The 21840-nt window shown below is 38.3% G+C and overlaps 1 protein-coding gene across 2 annotated transcripts in view; it reads right to left on the reverse strand.

Moving 5' to 3' along the window:
• kremen1 (kringle containing transmembrane protein 1) overlaps positions 1 to 19293 on the reverse strand; it is a 70822-nt gene extending 51529 nt beyond the window's left edge. For both annotated transcript variants that reach the window (XM_042000543.1, XM_042000542.1), the window contains exon 1: positions 18991 to 19293. In XM_042000543.1, the coding sequence (XP_041856477.1) occupies positions 18991 to 19069 (79 nt within the window). In that variant the 5' untranslated portion in view covers positions 19070 to 19293. The remainder of the gene's footprint in view (positions 1 to 18990) is intronic.
• Positions 19294 to 21840: the final 2547 nt, after the last annotated feature.

Consider the following 21840-nt stretch of genomic DNA (forward strand, 5'->3'; position numbering starts at 1 on the left):
CCATGCTTCTGAACATCCACAGCTTTTTCTTTCATTCTTATTTTGGCTAAATAAAAAAAGCTCCAATTTTACTGAAAAAGGTTTCTCATACTCAAACACACATATTGGAGAAAAGGGTTGCAGGGTTAAATAGATACAAGGACATATTTCCTGCAAAAGCTTACCAGTGAACCTGCAGAAAACCAGCAGTAACAATCAGCGTAAATACAGACTTTTGTTGCAAAGAGAAAGCTGGGACAAAAAGTGGTGACATATAAAGAAGAAGTGGGTGCGAGTTTTCAGTCTAGAACTTTCCATGGTGCCCAAAGTAGGCATCTGGGGACAGTTCATCTTAAATCATATCAAACTGCAAATTAGAGAAGAGCTCTGAGACTGAAGACGAGGCTTGTGAAGCAAAATTAAGCAGGAAAGAAGACAAGAGGCAAACACAGTGTGAGTCAGTATGGGACAAAGACCGTTTTTATGATACCGCAGATTGTTAACCCAGGCTCTAATTTTCTCCTTCTTGTATATGACTCCACTGTAGTGAGCGCTTTATTTCACATTTCCGTGTGTTATCGACGGGGCAAAACAAAGCCCGGGCTTGTAAAATTAACGGCAACACAGACCCGAAGCGGCATGGTGTCTGTGTTTTTAAAGATACAAATCTCATTTTAGAGGAGCTCTGTGGTGCAGCTGCACCCTTTTACCAGCAAACAAGCAACTGATGCAGACTTTAAGAGAGTGAAAAAATATCCTATCAAGTGAGTCTTGTGTAAGGAAAATAAAACATCCTCATATGGTTTCTTCATCGCAAGCAGACCTTTGATAACCAAAGGATCTACGATCATGATGGCTTGCCATTGCTAACGGCCCCTGTATGCCTCATATAGGGGAATTTAAAGCTTGTTTTCTTCTTTTTTTGTTTTACCTCTAAGTGCATGGTAAAATGATCTCCCAGTGCACTTGAGCTGTCAGATTCACAGATAAACACATGCAGCAACAAAACATGCATTAATCCTCAGTCCAACCCACATCATTCCAGTGCTTTCTTTCTCCTGCTCTCCCCCACCCCTCATACCCGTACTCCCCCCACAAATGCACGTACAGTAAGAATGAAAGGGAGCAATTTTCATCAGTACAGCAGCCGCAGTATTTTAAGATGGATCCGATGTGGAGGGAAGCAAGGTCACACACACTTTGGCACACAGACATGCACACAGACTCCTTTGTTCCCTCAGTGGTGAAGCCAGTGTCGTTGTGGTGATGCCATTCTCACCCACTCATCGCTGTACTGTACAGTAGATATCACCCACTGAGGGTGTGTGTGAGTGAGAGAGAGATTTAACGTGTTTGAATGCATGTCCGTCAGCTCCCTAACTCCTCTCCTCAAAACAGACTAGTTTTTTTAGAAACAGTGATCAATTTGTGGTAATATCATGTAAACTGTCCAGCCAGCACGGTTTTGACTTGCCTCCAGTCTGTTCTCTATGATTTGAAGTTACTCTTGCATTAATGCTGTGATTTCTACATGGTAGCATAGCCCAGATCTATTCCCTGTGCATTTAAAGACCTGCTTTAAGCAAACATGAAAGTAGGTATGTTGAACCATGAAAGATTAAGAGAAGGGCTGCAACTAAACACACCTGTTTTCCATCGTCCTGTTTGTGCTCAGGTTAGCTGGCATCTGAGGAATGTAAATTATACGTGGTTTAGTCTGAGGTGAAGTTCTGTGAGTGCAGTTGCAGGGGGACTGTATGACCCCCCCCCCAACACCACTACCCCCATCCCACCGACCCACCAACCACCCACCAACCAAACATGCATGCTGTCAGCGGGCGTGTGATTACAGGGTCTAGGGAAGATGAGGTTTGACTAGGATAAATAAAGGTCTCAGGTTTTTAGAAGCAGGATGGATGTGACCTTCCCAGCTAATGTAAAAGCCAGATCAAAACAAACGAAAAAAAGGAGAAAATCCACAGCACAGCACCATAAAAAGCTCAGTTCAATTTCCTGTTTACTTTATTCAGACATCATTATTAAAGCAGATGACTCCTGATGTGCAATCAGTTTTTCCAGCAGTTTTCAGAAAATTAGCATTATGACAAAGGACCTGAAAACCCCTTATGTTTGAATTCTTGCTTTTAGGGTCATGTTTTTTTTAGTTATTTAGTATTTTTTTGGCATGACAACCAAAAGCTATGCAGAAAGAACACTTATTTACTGCTGATTCACATTTTTCTCCATTGTTTTGATCAGAAATTTCCTGTTGTGGACACTGAGATGTAATTTAGAGCACAAGTAAATCAGTAGCAGCTAAAAGTTGGAAAACTCCACACGGTTTGAACTCTAGTAAATATTTCAGTGATTAAATGGGTAAAAAGAGTGTCCTCTAAACAGTTAACTGATATTTAATCATTAATGATGGCAGGGTTAATAATAGTAAAGAGGCTGTCTGTTGTTTTTCAAGAAACCAAGTCTTGTTTAAGTGGTTCTATAAGACCTTGAAATTTTATTGTTATTTATTTCTCAGAAAAAAGTGAAAAAGCCCATCAGATTCCATATCTGTGAAGTCTAGAGTGGAAAATTTATCATTTGTGTCCATCAGCATTTGTGTTATTATCTACTAAGTTTTAAAATTAGGCTGGCTTCTTACAAATTTCCTGTTAAATTAAATAAATAAATAAAAATCCAAAAATATCCAGAGAATAACTAAAGAAAATTTACATTGACAAACTAATCAATAATCAAAATAGTTGACTTTACTGCTTTGTAGGTTAAGATATCTACAAAAGTGATTTTTTTTACTTTCTCACTGTTAATATTCCCTAATCCAACCACTGTGGCAAGGAGGAAAATTAAAATCCTACTTAATTTTATTTATAAAGCACCTGTCATACAAAAAGTATCAACTTATGCGTTACATAACAAAAACAACTTTTGCAAATTAACAACATAAGCCTTGATACACCCAAGTATATGACCTAACAATTTTAACAATGCATGTAATCATTCACACACACACACACACACACACTCAACATGCATGTTCCTCCTAGTTCAAAAAATCATGCATGTTAGGTTAGATAAACAGGTCTTTTGTAAATCAGACTACCTGTCTCTAATTGTACTACCTGTTTAAATTGGGTATCATTCCAGGTACAGTAAAAGCGCTATGTCAATACAGACCATTTACCATTTTAGGTTAACAATAAAAATAAACTCTAAACCTCTGGCTTCTGTCTCTTTAACTGAATTTAAATAGAAAAATATAAATGGAAATAAACACCTGGTTTGATTCTGCTGTAAGGAAACAATGTCCTGGGGATCTGTTCACACCAGGAATAGCCCGCCCATGACAACAGAGGGCGCCACAGAGGAACTGCCCAGACCAGGGCACCACAGCCATAGGGCTGCAGTGCAGGACCATCCCAACACCGAGTCAAAGGCAATCACTGCAGCAGCGACCCTGCAGGCTAAGCAAGCAAATTTCTGGTGTGGAGGATCCTACTGAGGAAAGCAATAAAGATAAAAAAAAAAAAAAAAATGATGATAGGACCAAATAAAAGCAACAGGTATCAAGGATAAATAAAGGATTTCATTAAAAAATAATGTACTTGGGTAAAACCAAACAAAATAATGTAGAATAGAAAGAGCCACACAAATAGGTGGTATTTTAAATAAATAAATAAATACATGAATAATTAAATAATAATAATAATTAAAAAAGAAAGCTTGGGTATCCTCAGATTTCAGGCCTTAAAAATTTGCTCTCCTCCGAATAAGAGCAAGCTGTTTACTGGAAATTTGGCTGGAAAGTATCTGACTGAATATCTGTGGGAGGCTTAAATCTTTGTGTTTTGATCAAATGCAGCTAAAGCAGACAAACAGTGGAAGTCATTCGTGCTAAAAGCAGTGCTGAGATGCTGAAGAGAGGAGAATTTGCTCAAGGGAGGTCAACATCAACAAAAATGGCCATAATGTATATTGAATACTGAGGTTTCAGCAACTTTTACTTCTTGTTTGCAGTGTTGGATAAACAGACTCCATGTGTGGAGCACAAACATGCACCCATCTGCATCCAATGAATCTCCAGCATGTTCGTCGGCAGCGAGTGATAAACAGCAAAAAATGGGCCCCAGCATATTTGTTTTGTCTAACTTTGTAAAGTACAAATGGAGGCATTGGTCTGTTCTCTTTCGTTTTTGGCATGTTTAGATTTTTTCCTTTTTTTTTTTTTTTTTTTTTTTACTCTCTAAACTCATATATATTGTGAAGAAAATCAGCTTTGAAGTATGACTCAACCATTAAAATATTTTACCTGAATCTGTTGCTGCATTGAATTACTTCTTGCTTGTACTTGTTTGTACAACAATCACCAATCATCATCATCAACTCAGATCATTTTAAATTTTGGATAAACTAGTATTCTTTTCCAGGATGTTTGCATTTTTTTTCCATGTAACTATGCTGGCTGACCTGAGCACTAAAACTGTAGAGCACATTAAACATGTATAGAGTAACAAAAGGTTATTGAATAAACCGCAGCTGAGTGCGCTTCCAAGGACACAGTAACAACGGTACAATAGACTGCTACAGAGAGGACCACAGTGTTCAACATTAGACCCCTTTTAAAGAGCCACGTCTCCAGTTCCTGATCCTGACTGTGAAAGCGATCGTTTTTCATTGTGGTTTGTGTGGCTGTGGGAAGAGCAGCAGTACTGGGAACCAGATGGCTTTGGTAAAAGACAGGGGGCATTGCACTGGCCTCCCTGAGAAGAGGATCCATTACTGAGGATCTATTGAGGACCTGCAGATCTTGTTTCATGGCATCGGCCGAGTGTGACCACCCCTCGGTTGGCGTGGGTCGCAGGCTGGTGCCACGTAGGCTGCCACAGACCTGGCCCATTTTACGTTCACCTATGAGAGCTGTATTCACCTTAGATACAAGACAGACAACTAAATCAGGGCCTCTTTGCGACTTGGGTTTCATCCCTTTTGACTTCAAGCATCTTTCAAAGGGCCTCCCATCGCAATGGGATACAGCTGGCTCCACGGCTTCAGGGACAATGGCTGTTTGTAAAAACAGTGGACTAAAATCTTTATGCACACATGAATAGTGTGTTCATAAACTGCTTAAATATCATCAGAGCATTACAGCTTGGGTTAACAGATGTTTTTTCTTTTTTTTCCCATTTTTCTCAAAAGTTACCACAGTAAAACATTTCCTGTTCTCTATGTTTTGCCACAGATTCCCCTGTCACGGCCTCTTAGCGCTGTCCACTGCTGGCTTTGTTCCTCTGTTTGCTGTCCACTTAGCAATGCCTGCTTCTTTCACTTGTCCAAATGTTTTCCCTGTCCACTTAGCCATGTCCTCTTGCTTGGCCTTGACAAATCAGTACCGTCTGCGGGCGTTTCCTGCAAGGAAGAAAGGCGACAATTTGCCTTTTCGGCCACAAGCTGCTGCAGCTGGACACAAACCAGACCCTGGGGCTCAGCAGCGAAATTACTCTCCATTTATTTAAAGTGGTTGCCATTACTCTACCGCAGTAGAGCACAGACCTCTGTGGCCCTGGCCCAACCATAACTGCAATATAAAAAGAACTAAAGTTCGCCGGACAGGTCATGTCTCACACAGTAGCAATTCAATATCCTTTCGTTATGTTCTTGGTTACGCTTCTCAAAAGCCCGAATTGCATGTGACACCACAAAAATACATGGTTGCTTTGAAAATTCATTCGTGGAGTTTTTGCAAAAACACCCAATCACTGGCGAGATGTTTGCAACAGGCTACATAATATGCCCTGTTGAATCAAAGAAAAACTAATAGGTAATTTACCCTTAATCACATTAGTTGTGTTTTTAAAAGAAGAAATACAGGAACAAGAAGCCACAGACATTCTGGGACTGTACCAAAACAAATCCAACCAAAAAAGTCAGTTTCTTCCTCTTTTCTCTGTGAACAGTACATCATGCCAGCAGTTACATTACAATAATTAATCAGTTTAGTACATTTTTTAAACAGAATCTGAGACTCCTACATTTAAGCGTTGCTTTTAGTGAATAAAAAATGGCACATGTATTATGTATTATTCATCTTAGGTTGTACTTCCCTAATTTTCAGACATGGGAAGCACCAGTTGATCTTTGTTTTCTATTGTGTTCACATGGCTATTTTGTTTGAGTCACAAAGTTGTATGTTGTGTATTGCTTTCTATGAGCCATCCCCTCCTTTGGGCTTAAAATGTCTTTAAATTTATTTCCTCTGTAAATTAAATTGAGTTTTGATAAAGAAAACAAACATTTATTTTAGAATTAATAGAATTCATGAAAAAACACATGGCTTTATGCTATTTCATTACATTTTACCAGTATTCGATTTACCCCCATGCCCTGCAGTGTGTTCCGGCTGATGGGCTCTGACTTGCTGCAGGGAGCACCAGCAAAGTGGAGAGAGAATGTCATTCAGCACTGACTGGAGTGGGTCTCCTCATGCAAATGTCAAGGTACACAAAGAGGCCAGGAAACACAGCTCATGCATAATAGCATTCAAATAGGACAAGCAAGGTGACTTAGATGCAAGAAAGGAAGAAATAAAACTTGCAGAAAATCCGGATAGTTAAAGCAAAAGTTTTAAAAACCAACATGTCAAAATTTTCCAGCCAAACACTGACTGACCTTTGAGCAACAAAACCTCACAAGCCAGAGTTCTGACCACATTAGTGCACTCTCCCACCTAAACATTGTTTATCTCTTTCCATCCTGACAGTTGTGTTCAGCCAGCAGCAGTTTGACAGCTTAATTCCAGGCTGTCTGGTGGGACCGCCTTGGTGGATCAGGGACCAGGCTAACAGTCAACCTCACCGCACTTTGCTTTGGGACACTCCACAATTTAAATGGCTATTGCATCTTGTTATGCCTTCTCACATATGAAGGTAGAGGCTACCCATGCACCACCATTGCCATCATAAATCCTGAAACTGGAACTGGCCTGGCTACTTTGCATGCTGTGTCACCTGATCAACCACCAAATAAAAAAAAAATTTAAAAAAAAAGGAAGAGCTTCACTCTGCAGAAGTTTAAATGAGAAACGAAGACAGCGGGGTACAACACAAAGAGAGGTAAAGGGTTCAAAAGAACGTAAGCGTTTGAACACGACAGGAGGAGAATGACAGTGGCACGATAATAAGCATGATTCTGTTTATAATAACTAGGTCAGTTTCTCCAGTTCAGCGGTTGGCGGTTTTATGGGCGGTCCAGTACTTTGGCATGGGAGCACAAGGGTGCCACCCACAAGTTGACCCTTGCAGGGGCAACACCCAGAGGTCAACAGGAAGTAGTTGGGCAGCAGCATATCTTAGATGTACACATTTCTAACCTAGAAGGTCTTTTTTTCTTCCCCTTATTTTTCTGCACCTAACTATGAGCCAGATTCAACTTACTTTTCACCACGTAAATGAAGGAATACTTCAAAAACTTTGGCCTGTCTTCACAAGTCAAGACATGCAGGGTGTCATGGGTGCTGAAATATGCAAGAAGAAAAATACTCTGTTGTGTTTTCTTCCATTTCAGCCTTTCTAATCTCCATGAGTGGCTTCTCATTGAAAGTAGATTTGCCTGTCTTCCCATCTGTCATCATCATGAGCTAGAGTAAGTTGGTGACCTTGTCACTAGTTTTAATTAAGTTATAAGATGTACATCACTACGGGTGATTCTCAGAGTTCACATTGTAATTATAAGCTACTATTTTAACCTTTTCTCAAATATGAAGTAAATTTTCAGTACTAAAACTGTCAGAAAAAAAGTTTCAAATAAGGAGCTTTAAAACTCTTAGCATGAGCATATCAAGATTAGTTTTTCTTTCACAGAGCAAAATTGCATCAGCACATCTCAGTGTATATTCTAGATACCTCTAAATGTCTGATGTCTAGTGTCTTCAAGTGTTGCACGACCAGCATATGTTAGCATATGTAAGTTCACCAGTGAGTCAAGGGGCTAATTGGCATTTTAGCATTTGACTCAACAGTGCCAGTGTCAGCTGAAGTCAGAGTGTAGTGAGGCTCTGTCAGTGTCTTTTGTTGTCTCGCTAAAGTTAACCTCTTGGGACATTCCACTGAAGATTTATGAGGGCTCCATATGGGTTTGTGTGCGACTCATTATGCATGGATGAAACAAAAAGAGGAGACAGACTGACTGAGTTTGCTGTGAAAACAACCAGGACAAGCTGACTGTCTCTGTGTGTAACCTCAGAGACATTAAAAGGAGCATTTACAGGGTGTTTAAAACTTTTAGATTGATTAGCCCATTTGTCTGAGTACTCATAATTTCAATGAGTGATGAGTGAAAAGACAGCAGAGAGTTACTGGTATACAGCTCTGTCCTGTAATTGATGACACTTTTGTATGGCCTTGAATGAAAGGCAAAGGACTCAGAAAAAGACGTGCAGCCACAGAACTTGTGTTCCCTCTTCATAGGAGAGTACTCCATTCATCCAAATAGTTTTGGTGTGATATGCTGAGGTATGAAGACACTGGCCGAAGCTCAAAGTGGTAATAAACATCACATGACATGAGCATCACATAAAGTCATCTTTAAAGACAAGGTCTTGCTCTCAGCAGCTGCCAATCTCACTAAATAAACAGATGATGTTACACACGATAAACCCCCAACTATGACCATATCTCATTACCAAGACTTTCTTCTCCATATCAGAGGTTTAGACAGCACTTATTAGTTGATTTTACTGGTGTTGCCTGTGATTGCTTTGCCATTATAATTTTATTGGCCATTATGTCAACATTAAAATGGACTCAAAGCATTTAAAAATATTTTAATTCTTACCAAACAACAACCTCCAAAGATTAAAATTTAAGCCAGTGTGGATTAGGCTAAAACCTAAATAGAAATAATAACATTTAAATGGTTGTAGGTCTTAACTTTAAGCAAGTATGAAGACCTTGACCATTTGCACATTACTTGTTAGCTCCAAGTGACTAAGCAGAAGCTTAAAAAAGGTGATCTACAAATCTAAGGGTACAGATTGTGATTATTACTCGGCTTTTTGACAGTATTGTGTTGTTATTACCAAGAAAATCCTCAGTAAGTGAAGGAATCCCTGGAATTAAGTTTAGAGCCAAAGTCTATTTTTTCACTTTATACCTACAAAGCCCCCTGTTTTATGTAAAATATATCACTCTCTAATTAACACCAACAAATTTCTAACTTTTGCATTAATGTATGATAAAGCATAGACTACGGATGTCACAGTAATTCCACAATTAATTGCAGTATTTAATGCTACAATTAATTAATCATAAAGATCCTTCAACGTCGTCACTTTACATAAAGGACTATGTCTGCAGATCAGCCTGTGAAGCATTACATAAAAAGTTGCAGAGAAAGGCAGAAAGACATTGAATTAATTTCACTAGCTAGATAGCTTTCCTATTTCAAAATTCTCCAATCAGTTTTTAAAGAAATATAATGTAGTTTACAGAAAGAAGCTTCCCAAGTCCGGGTAGAGGTCTGTAGCCTTTTCCATTTGTTTTTTAAGAGGAACTGAGAAATAATATGTCATTTTTATGTGTTGTTTACAGAGCAGAGGAGGGTTTTTTGGAAGGGGACTTCTTTATTACTTTACTTTGTTTATGTATTATTTTATGTTAGCATCGAAAAATAGAAATGAATAAAACTTAAAGTGATTATACACATTCATAGTGTTGGGAAATTAATAACACATACTAACTGATAATTATTTCTTTGCCATTAATGGTACCAAAAAAATCTATAATCCCAACATCCATAGCACAGACAATAATGTCCTGAGACCACACAGTATATTCCAGGGCTCCAGACTAACATTTTTTACGAGGAGCACAGTGGCCCCTAACTTAAATTTTTAGGAGAAAAAGCAGAAAGTTCAGGAGCGCACCCTGAAATGGCCTTGCATGGCAAACATTCATATTTCCTCTAATTTTACTGTATTAGTGATAAAGACTTGAACAATAAATTCAGAAATTACAATGTTTACAATTCACATTTTTTGTGCAGCAGTTGACATAACATAAAAAAACATCTTACTGGTTGCACCACTACAAAACAAGTAGACATAGTCAAATCAAATCCGATTTGATTTAATATTCATTGTGTAGTCAAAGCAGAACGGCAACTTTGTCACCATCATCCCCCATAGGGCATGGTATGACTGGTCCATGTAATAAACAGCTTCAGGAACTGATACTCCTCTCCAGCCACTGTTCCAACTCCTCAGTAAGAAAAGTAGCTATTGGCTGTCTTAAAAGTCACTAGAAGTCTAATTAGCATAATCAACCCAGTACATATAGTTATAATGGATGCTGCCATAAAGAGGGATGTTGTGGGAAAGGCAAAAATTGATAAAAAGACAACCAAAAAATGTTTAGAACAGCAAAAATAAATAAATAAATAAATCTGTCAATATTTTCTTTGTTTTTAGTTCAGTTTTTTAAGTGTCTTTTGTTTTTTAATTAGGAGTCTGCAACATGTCACAACACTTTTAACTTTTTAAATATTTTTGTCCACACTGTTTATTAATAGACATTACTATCTAATAAGCCAGCGCAGGATCATACAGCAGCAGCTTTGTACATTTCATTTTCAGCCTGTGCGTGTAAGCGGGGGACCAACGACCACTATGATTGGCTTATGTGTGAAAAGAGGCGGGTCTTGGAGGAATTTATTATTCCTCAGTGTTGCCAACTTAGCGCCATTGTTGCTATGTTTAGCGATTTTTCAGACCCCTCTAGCGATTTTTTAAAGGTGACTAGCGACAAATTTAGCTACTTTTTCTGGTATTACTGGAGACTTTTGGGGACTGAGGTGAATGAACTTTCATTTACTCTTCCCAATGAGGAGCGGGTGCTGTGCAGACCCCTCTCACAGGGGCGCTCTCAGCTGTATTCAGAGCAGACGTTCACCTCTGTTTCATAACCATGGCTGTCGTCTTCTTCGTTGGTGTTTGTCTCCTTTTCTCTTATTGAAGTTAGTTTGCGCCATTGCGCGAATAGATGAAAATTCACTGCACTGTCTCACATTTTAGTCAGTCTGGAGCCCTATTCTCACCAAATTACAGCTAACAAAATTGTCTTAAAGGAGTTTCCGTTTTGTTTTTGGGAATTGGAAACAGAATAGCAGGCTATAGAAATAGTTAAAACCATTTGAGCCATTTCAGATTTACAGTAGCATTAAGAAGACCTCCTCCAACTTCTTCCAAATCTCGAGGAATTAAGCCAGAAAGGACATATAATCCTTTCAATGAGACCTTTATCAGTCTTGAAGCCTCCACCCATCTGGCTGTACTCTGTAAACCTTTAAATGAAAGCATCCTAGTCAGGTAACTCCTCAGTTTGTTCTTATTGTAGAGAAGCAGTCTATTCTGAGCCTTCACCAGATCTCTGAACTTTGCAGAGTGAGCCCAGAGAGTAAACCCAGTCAACCTTACATCAACAGCTTGAATGAATCACTCAATATTTTGTGCAGTTTTTCTTCACTCCTGAAGCATGACAGACACAGCATCACTGCAGTTATCTCCTTGTTGTTGTTACAGTTGTTTCACCCTAACCCTGTAAGAATAAAAGACATGTTCTTGCGCTCCTCCACCTGAGACAGATCTCTTTTAACAACTAATTGAAGCATTGGCATTACAGACACATGACACTCAACAAATAAGAGAACATCACTGGCAAAAAGCAAAGATGTGACCTCTTGAACCTCATTCTGGATGCACTTTCACTGCAGCTACAACCTCAAATCCGGTTTGTTATCATCACAAACAGGAGCTGAGATAAGGTGCAGCATAGGGAAAGTACGCTGCACCAATGCTAAACTGCTCTAACTTAATGCCAAGCATGTAAAGTAATCTCTCACTAAGAGCTCACAGCTTGCATCGCAGCACAGCATCCCAACCTCCTGAAGCACCTCCCAGAGAATCCCACTAGAACTAAGCCTTAACCTCTCAATATGACAATATCATTTCAAGACGACACTTAAACATTCATTTTTATGTTTGTTTGTGAACATTTGCAGTCAAATTCAGACTGTTTCCAGCTCTTGCTGATCTCCATATGTTTATGAGGACATGTGTTCTTCAATTCATTTCAATATTCTCCTCTTAACTTTGAAAGTTCTTCATAATTTGCTCCCATTATGTTTCTAAAAATTCCCATCCTTACTCTCAGGTCCTCCTCTTCTTTTTAAAACAATTATAATTATAATTATTATTATAATTATTATTATTATTATTATTATTATTATTATTAACATTAAAAGCTCACTGTTTACAAGCTGATTGCTAAACTCATCTGTTGTTTGGAGCAAGGCAGGGATTGTAAAGACAGCTTTCCCTCTGAGAACAGGTGTCACCTGTGGCTGAGACAATCCCGTCCAGACCAAAACTATAAAGTTAAAGGCTGTAAAACCCAAACCAATGATTAAATGAGGAGAACTACAAAATACGTTACAAGTCTTGGCTTTTTGTTTAATTTCAAATAAAAAAGTGGAATATATTGATTAGTGAAGACTGTTTTTAATGACAAATGTTTCATGCTAACTCAAAAATAGCTATCTTTGGGACTTCTCAGTTCAAATCCAAGTCCTAGAAGAAGCCAAGGCAGAAGTCTAAACTTCTTCTGGTTTCTAGACACGGACACATCCTCAATCATGAACACAGCTACTTGCAGTATTTGTGTGGCTCAGCGCACACACACACAGTCCATCACACCAATCTATGTGAGTGGTTTGCCTGGATGTGTGTCTGCTACACAGAAGCTCACCAGGGGAGAAGAGGTTTCCATCTCCGCCTCTGAGCCGGAAAAGCGTGGAGGACCACATTACCCACATCTGAGACCCAGACCCAAAGCATCCTCTTCCCATAATGTCCTGTGACACTCCCCACAGTGAGCACACAGGGTTTACCCACACACGAAAGCCCTCATGTTAAAGTCTTTAACAACCCGCCGTCTCTCCTCAGGCCGACGCTTCATCGCAATCACTTCTGCCAACACAAGCTTGTGTTTCTTCCAATGGTTGAAGATGGTCTGTTATTATCTTTTTGTGGCGGACGAGTCAGAGGATTTCTCCTTCACACACACACTCACAAAGATCCCTCTGTGTCAGGGGTTACAAAGGTTGAGAGAACTGAGTCATAATCCACACCGTGTTGGCTGTGTTTACTAGCTGAAGAAAAAAAAGAAAGATATGGTGACTAGAAAGCTGAGTTAGAAGGGAAGTTAGTGTATGAGTGTGGAAATCTGTGTGTGTTGGGGGTGTTCTTGAGAAGGAGAAGACATTTTGGTTTGGCATTTGGCATGGCTTCTTTTAGGAGGCCAGCTGGTAACTGGTGCTTCACATTTGATCTTTGATCAAACACACGTGTATAGATTATAGATTATATTAAATATAATATTTGCTGTTTTTATTTGACTTGTTAAGACAACAATAAAAAGCAAGTTGGCTTGACATTAGCCAACATTTTGACATTTTAAAGACATATTAAGTGATTTATTACAAAGTAATTGAAAACAAAGAACCAGGTGTCATGAATGTGTATTGAGAAGGGCCAAAATGCAGACTTACGAGCAGGAGGCAGCCAGGTGAGTAAAATAATAAAATTTTATTTGAAATGAAAGGTGCCAGAAAGTCCCAGAAAAACATAAAGCCAAAAACTAAAAGTAGAATGTGGCAGTAACTAAACTACACTTGAAAAGCAAGAGGAGATAGATAAAGAATGGGGAAAAAGACAAAGATCTGGCACTGAACAAAGGAAAGCTGGTACTATATACTGACGAGGATAATCATACACGATGCAGGTGTAGAAACCAGCAACCAGCAAGCTAGAAAAGTTGAAACTAGGAATGTCACATCTGAATTGACTGTGTTCCAGTTGAAATTTTGAAAAACAGAATTTTCTTATTATTTTGATCAGGCTGGATATTATTATTATTACAAGATGATAATAACTCTAATAATGCTCTATTTTGTGCACCCAAACATTGTAGCGATAATCCACCGGTATGATACTGAACTGGCAAACATGCTAATAAGCAGTTTTTTTACTGCAGATATCATCACTTTTTATTTGCAGGGAAATCATGTTGGATTTTGAGGCCAGGGCTAGTGATGTTTATTTTTTTTTTTTTTTTTTTTTTAAACTTCCAACCAGAAACTCAGAATTCTGACTTCCAAGTTCAAATGGAACTTGTGTAAATCCACAAGAGAAAGCAGCTGAATACATAATGGATAACTATTTCTAAATGAAACAGGAAGTGAAGGCGAAATGCAGAAATCCACAATGCATGGTCAGAATTAAAACAGAGAAACAAGAAACATAAAAAAATATAAAAAAAAAAACACCAATGATGACCATGTCACAAGTTATGCTTTCAGTGCAGGAATATAAACAAATCCTTAAAAAAAATTAAATAAAATAAAATAAAAAAAATGAATATCTACAATCAAAAAGAAAGTTCTATCTTTTGATAATGGGATCAAAAAGAGAACCAAATGGATGTAAATGAGTCTCAAAAGATAAAAGTAACTTTTAGATTCCTTGAAGCACAAAGGTATCACGGCAGAAAAACACTAAATTATGCTCATGCTATTGGAAGTAACATAAAAATTCTAACAGGTGAACACATAAGCACACAAAAACACACAGAGGCTATACATTCTGACTTCAAGCTAAAAACCTAAAACGTAACCAGCTTGCCATAAACATTTATCAATCACAGCACAACCGTGTGAACACAGAAGATTGGTAAATATTGTACAGACCAAAAAGCTTTAAACAAAACTTCTACACTCTGTTCCACAGTTGGATGGAAGTGACAGGGCAACATTGTACGCTGTGAGCAGAGATTACTTGCAGAGCAGGAAAGAACTCCAGTTGCCAATAGATCACAGGGTTGCATGCAAGCCAGACTGCATCACAGCCCTTGCATCTGTTTATCCAATCATCAGGAGCCAGTTAGTACAAATAAAAACCTTAAATATCGGTGTTTGAATCTGATTATTGTGAAGGACTGCACTGGATGAAAAAAACAGTCATTGTGACTCTGCCAACACTGCCTCCTTCAGTCAGTCCAACACTGAGTTGATCAATATCGGCCTGAAGTTTTTTATCAGGACCTATTTCTGACAGTTCTGTTTTCTCGGATCACATAATGATCAGTGTGGTGCATGCCATTTTGCCAGGCTGTCACAGCCTGCCCTTATCAAGCCTCAGCTTGACACATCCAAAGCTAACTGCTTTCCTTTAAGAGGTGCAAGGAAAAACACGCAGTGATGACAGGTGTGTCATCAGCTATTTTCTGGAGATCTTGCTCCAAGTCATGAGTGCTAAAAGTGGCATCAGGAGCTTCAGATATTCCTAAAACTTTTGCCATATGACCTTTAAAATCTGAGCGATGGTTTATTTTGCACGATTTTGTATGAAAGTAAAAAAAAAAAAAGTTAAACATCACTAATGAAGATGGTGGAGCTCCTTTTGGCATATTAAAAAACAAAAATGAACAGCAGTTTAACATTAAAGGTGCAGTATGTGACCAAATCAAGGATCAATTATGGAAAAATTTAATGTATCATTAAAAACTATGTTTCTATTGGTATCATTTAACTAAAATAACTGTTGTTTTATATCTACTTGCCGTGGGTCTGCATACATGGCATCTTCTATATTTGTGCAAACATATTTACTACGGTGTCTCTAAATGGATAAATAACTATGTGTGAATATATAATCCTTGGAGCTTTAAAACTGTAGTACCAGTTTTGTTTGATAGGGGCCAGAGCCCCATTTAGAATAAGTAACGCCTTATAAGGCACATAAAAGAAGGTGGTACACATGTCATTGCTGCACCTGAGGACATTGGATCCACTCACAGATGAAAACATGTTCATGTCTGAAAGAGTTTTGGCTACTGAGCTTCACCGTCCATTCACAGTTGTGCTTGGCATTAGAAGTCATTTCTATGCTCATCTTTACCACTAGTTGTCAGTAATTCTTACATACTGTCCCTTTAAATGAGTAGCTGTGAGGGTTTTTAATAGTTACCACACATGAGGTGGAAACATCAGGATATTATTATTTTCTCAAACAGTAGTCAAAATAACAGTTAACATGTAAATTGTCCCTTGTACATGTTGCTTTGAAGATGCTATAAGGCAGATTTTGTAACCTCTGATTCCCCTGTTTCCACACTTGAAGGGTAAACCCTTCATCTACTGACACATCTACCAATTACTGTGAATGGGCAAGTGTGTACATACATTGGTGTTGTATAAGATATCAATCCTCTTTAAAATGCCATCAAGAAAGCAAACAGGTCTACTTCCAAGAATATTCTACTTCTGTAATCATTCTTCAACACCAAATAGGAAGCAACTACTGTAAAAGAGATTATTTGCTATACCTGCATGCACTAACAGGACAACAGCTTGCTCGCCCCGTTAGTTCATTTTAAAAGATCACTTTGAAGGATACCTGCAGTTTTTCATCAAAAGATCCTTCTGCTTTCAAATCTATAAAATTATTCATTCTCTACATGAGCAAATGATACATAAGCACATAAACTCACATGCTGTGTTACTCTAAGTTTCACCACTAACCCACCAGCAAGACCAGTCATGGTTGTGGGGAGCACTGAGAGCAAAAATAAATCTCTCGCTCTTGATTAACCAGCTTGGGCTTGTTTAGGACACCAAAATCATGAGCCGCATCATTACCGGCTTACAGAGCAGCTCAATTACGCCTCATCCTGACAGCTCTGACAGAATTCAGCTTCCACTTGTGAGTGGATTTGTGAGAAGGGCCTCAGCAGCCGCCAAGACAGCAACATCAGGGCCCAGTCTGACACACAACCACAACATATGGGAGTTTCTTTAAAAAAAAAAAAAAAAAACCCAAGTTGAGGTGGAAAAGAAATCAAACACCTCATGGTAATTGTGGTTAACTGAAACTATTCTGGGAGTATGAAGTGTACTTTACACAAGAAGAGCCCATTCTCATGTTATAAGTAGCATACAGGCGACTGACCATGAGTGTTTTTTATGTGTACATGGGTGTGCTGCAATTCTCTGCACGTGTGTCTTATCCACCAAGTTTGTGACTTTCCTTTAGATTAAAAACATTTTATACACTTCTGCTTGATGCAATTCTGCAATCTACCAGGAGAGTGAAATCACTTTGCTGTAATTGTTTTAGATGTTCTTTCACAAAAGCAACAGCAGCTGGCTTTCTGGGGGAAATTAATAAGCTGCTGTATGTCCTGGCTACACCAGTCACAGGAAAATTGCAGTCTGCTGAAGAATTCATATTTGCACAAGCTTCTTTTTTTCCCCCTTTTTTATTGTCTTAATAACATCACAGATGATCCCTGGACTCTTAACAGTATTGCTCTCATTGGCAAAAGACGCCATGCTGCTTATAAAGCACAATATTCACATGCAGTAGATAAATGCAAAAAATCGATACATAGCTCTGCTGAATGAAAACTGTCTAAATGTGTGTTTTGTTTTGTTTTTTTTTTTGTTTTTGTTTGTTTTTTTGCCACTCATATCCACAGTAGCTGAAGATATTTAACAATAACAATCGCATGTTGTAGTAAAAACAAAACAGTGAAACTTGAAGTTCAGCTTTGTGATTTTTCCACCTTTAAGAGCTTGTGTCTCACATTGAGTTTGACCCTTTTGGCACAGACCAATCATATTAATACAGCAAAGGGAGCATGAGTCATGCCTTGTACTGTAAACAGAGCAACTTCTTGTACATATATCAAATTATTGTTTTACTCTACAGTAAATGTGGCACAGCTGACTTAAACTAAACATGAACTGTGCCCTTTTTTTCTCTGCAGTGTTATGAGGGGGAATACCATTGCTTTAAATACTTTGTTAATACATAGGTACACATGGGAGTACTTACGCACTGGCCCAGATGTTGGACCCTCTAATTTGAAATCCAAGGGTATAATTAAGAGACAAAAAAATTAAAAAGGAAAGCATGAGCATTGACATGAAACGCGGCACAAATTACAGCAAGGAGAAGCTTGGTTTATGCGGTCATCATTATTAGACATTCATATTCAAACAAAATGCTCTCCAGGAGGGCAGCTTTGAATTGGGATCCGGGCGCAACTTTGAAGTTCCGCACAAAGATGCGCGCATATCCCTGCGTATTAATGCAAGCTCGGTGGAAAATTAAATGGATCAAAGAGGTTAATACTAGTGTCTGAGCCTACCGGTTTTGCGGTGCGAATTGTTAATGATATGAAGGAAATGGTTATATCACATTTCTGTGTTGTGGCTTTTCGTCTGCAGTGACTTGAAGATGATCAGGTAAATTCAGATCTATCTGTGCATGCTGGAGAGTCCAGTGCGTAAAAGACAGTTTGGTTAAAAACGTAGCTTTTCCTTGAGTAACCCGAGAAGAAGCTTTAGGCACCGCAGATATGAATCAGTAGCTTAGCTGCAGTTCTCAAACTGAAATTGGCCCAGGTTGGATACGATTCTGTCACTGCGGGACACCTTTGGACACATGCGTTCACCCGAAGTGTCGAACGGCGAAGCGCCTCATCAGATCAGCCAGTCCGCTCACTAGAACATTTTTAAGTGTAACAACACACATGTTCCAGTCGCGCTTTGATTGAGCCCTAAATAAAAACAGTTTTGGGGGGGAAATGCCGATGCCGAATTTGGAGCCAGGCGAGCAACTATGAATGAAGTTCCCGTGTCTGCAAGCTGCCGTTTAATTCCGATTTGAGAACATGATCATGCATGAGGAATTTAATATTTTCTGGTGGGTGTTGTAACTCCTGCCGTAAGGTTTTAGAAGTTTGCCCGGCGCGTAAAACGCCAAAAGCGTGACTTTGGAGACGCCACTGTGGACACGCTTTATCGGAATTTCTCCTTAAAAACAAAAAAGAAAAAGAAGAAAGAAAGAAAGAAAATTAAAAAGGAAAACAGGAAAGTTTGACTTACCGGTGTCAAAATGACTAAAAGCTGCTGAAGAAATAAAACCAGCGAGAAGAAGCGCAGATGTGACGGTCCAGGAATCCATCGTGTAGGGAAAGTCTAGTGTCCCTCTCTCAGGTGAAGGGCAGCCTGATGCGCAGACCGGCGGGTTTCTGGACTGACTGACTAACTGACTGACTGACGGACTGGTTGGGTGTCTGACTGTCTGGGTCTGTGCACGAGTCTGTGCGGCTTTGGCCCCGGCGTTTATATAAAAAGTCCCTGAACTTCAAGGTAGGTCCTATAGCTACAACAACACTGACACCACAAAGACGAGACCAGATAGTAGAAAACAGGGATCCTATTTCCAACCCATGTGACAGGAAATAGGGGCAATAGATTCAACCTGCAGCGCTGGGGAAACAGCAGAGGGAGAAGGGGAGGAGGAGGAAGAGGAGGAGAGAGGGAGGGTAGCAGTGCTGGGTTTTGGAAGGTAGGGAGTTTGTGGTGAATTGAGCAGCAGGAAAAAATATTTTTAAAATCCTGCAACAACACCCTCATTGTTATTTAACAATAAGTCTATCATGAGAGTAAAAACGTAAATATAATTAAATACAATTAAATAAAAAATATATTAATTGGGAAGCACTCTTGAAGGTCAAAACTACCATTTAAACTTTTCCCTTTTCAATAATATTAGAAGCACAGAAATAATGTAGCACGGGATCAGAATAGGTATGACACTTTACAGGAATCTTGCTATGGAGCAGCAGGGATGTCCCTGATGTTCCATAGCTGTTTTATTATTATTATTATTATTATTATTATTATTATTAATAATCTAATAAGGGTGCACTTAGTCCTGGAAACCCCATCAAATACACAAAAAACACTGCACACTGGGCAAAGTCAAAGCAAAATCAACAAATCATTGTGAAAGGTATATAACAAAAAAGTATGTGAGAGGGATTGCACTTAATTGTTTAATCCCACAGCTTCATACACTGCAGATTAATTAAAATGTGGATGATACAGCAGGCTTACTGGTGTTTCTTTTAGATGAAATTGAACTTTTATTCCTGTTGCTGATCAGAAAGACTTGCAACCACAAAATATAAAGCTTTCATTCATCTTTATTTATATTATTTATATTTGTCTGTCTTTTGAAAATATTTGCTGCCTTATATTGGAAATCTTTGTTGGAGATAAGTCATTTGACACACTTTGGGGAACAAGAACCTCTGTTTTAGTCTAAGCATCAGTTTCAGAGAACTACACATACTGTATTGTACAAACTAACATATAATGTTAAAATTTCAGATATAAATAGAAGCAGACTGAGTGACTTTTCCTTTGCATGTCTCAGCTGAATTTTGATAGAAACAGGTGCACTAGTGCTCCAGCTTACTGTCTTTGCCTCTCAGCCCGTTGCCCTTTCAGACCAGCAGTCTGATCTTTGTGCAAAACAGCACCCTCAAGTGTTTCCATCTGGCATCAGCGTATAATAAATGTCCAAGCCAAAAGCAGGCACTTGACCTAAAAATAAAGAATCAAAGATGATCTCACTACTTCTGGAAGAAGAAAAAAACAAACTTTTATTTAGCCAAAACCGACAGGGTTGAGATGGGGTGCACTGGGAAAGTAATCTAGCATGACATGTGCCCTTTTAAGAAATCAGTCTATGGCCTTGAGGTAGTGGCTGGTAAAAGCTTTACTTGTGCTATGTAGAAAGACTGAGACTGCCTGAAAGAAAGACATTTCTTGTATTGACAGTTTACTGTGGCAATGTTCACTGGGTAGTTTACTGTGAGAATGACTGAGATATCTAATCTTTTCTGACAGCTAGTTGTCTGTGAGCTGTGCATAAAAGTGATGAAAAACACAATAAACCTGCTCAAATATTTTATAAATGTAATTATTTGAGGTATTTTACTAATACTTTTACTTTAACTCCCCTCTACCCCTCTTATAAATCAGACTTTTTAATTCCACTGCCACTATTCTGCAGCCAAATAACAGGAGAGCTTGATCATTTAAACTAAACATTAGACTTTGCTATCTTTTTTTATTTTACTAGAAGTCTATACATTAATGTAGATTAAATCATCTTATCCTCTAATGTTTCCAGCATTCATATGGTTTTCTGTAAAATGTCTTTTACATTTATCAATCCATGCAGTTGTTTTATTTTCTTATACGTACAATGTATTTGTTTTTTTAATATTGCAACACTTCATAATAAATCAGATATTTTAACATATTTTATTTAAGATTTTTAGAATTAAAACCTACCCGAGTCATATCTACCACTTGGTTTGGGAATGTTATTCCAAAAGTAAGTGTTTGTTACCTTATCACTGTTTAAGTTTAGGCCATTTCACCATCGTTGTCATCTCAACCATTTGTTAAAAAAACATGGATTCTTATTATTATTGTCCAAAGCAAAAGAAAAATGCAAAGAAACATTGTTCTATTGCTTTTATTCTTAGTGCAAAGTTTAAAGGGTTAAGTAATTATTACATATGACAACTCAAGGTTGTTTGATTCCTAATTTAATGCCATAGAAACTTGAGTTCTCCTTCTGATCAGTCAGTGCTACAAACATGTTTTTAAAAATTCTGACTACTTATGTGCTTTTTTGTTTTTGTTTTTTTTTATGGCTTCAAATTTTGTAAATAACATCAGCTACAAATAAGTTAATTACAGGAAAACATTTGGTACAAATATTTGCAGAAGCCAGCTTATTTGTGTTTGTTAAATTATGCAGAACATATATTAACTGACTGTGAGGTCACATAAAGTGATTTGATCATTAGTTTATGGTAACAAATCATCAGGAGACGGGAGTACTTAAGTAAATAGAGATGGACCCTTATT

This window comes from Melanotaenia boesemani, chromosome 11 (assembly GCF_017639745.1).
Source record: "Melanotaenia boesemani isolate fMelBoe1 chromosome 11, fMelBoe1.pri, whole genome shotgun sequence".
NCBI lineage: Eukaryota > Metazoa > Chordata > Actinopteri > Atheriniformes > Melanotaeniidae > Melanotaenia > Melanotaenia boesemani.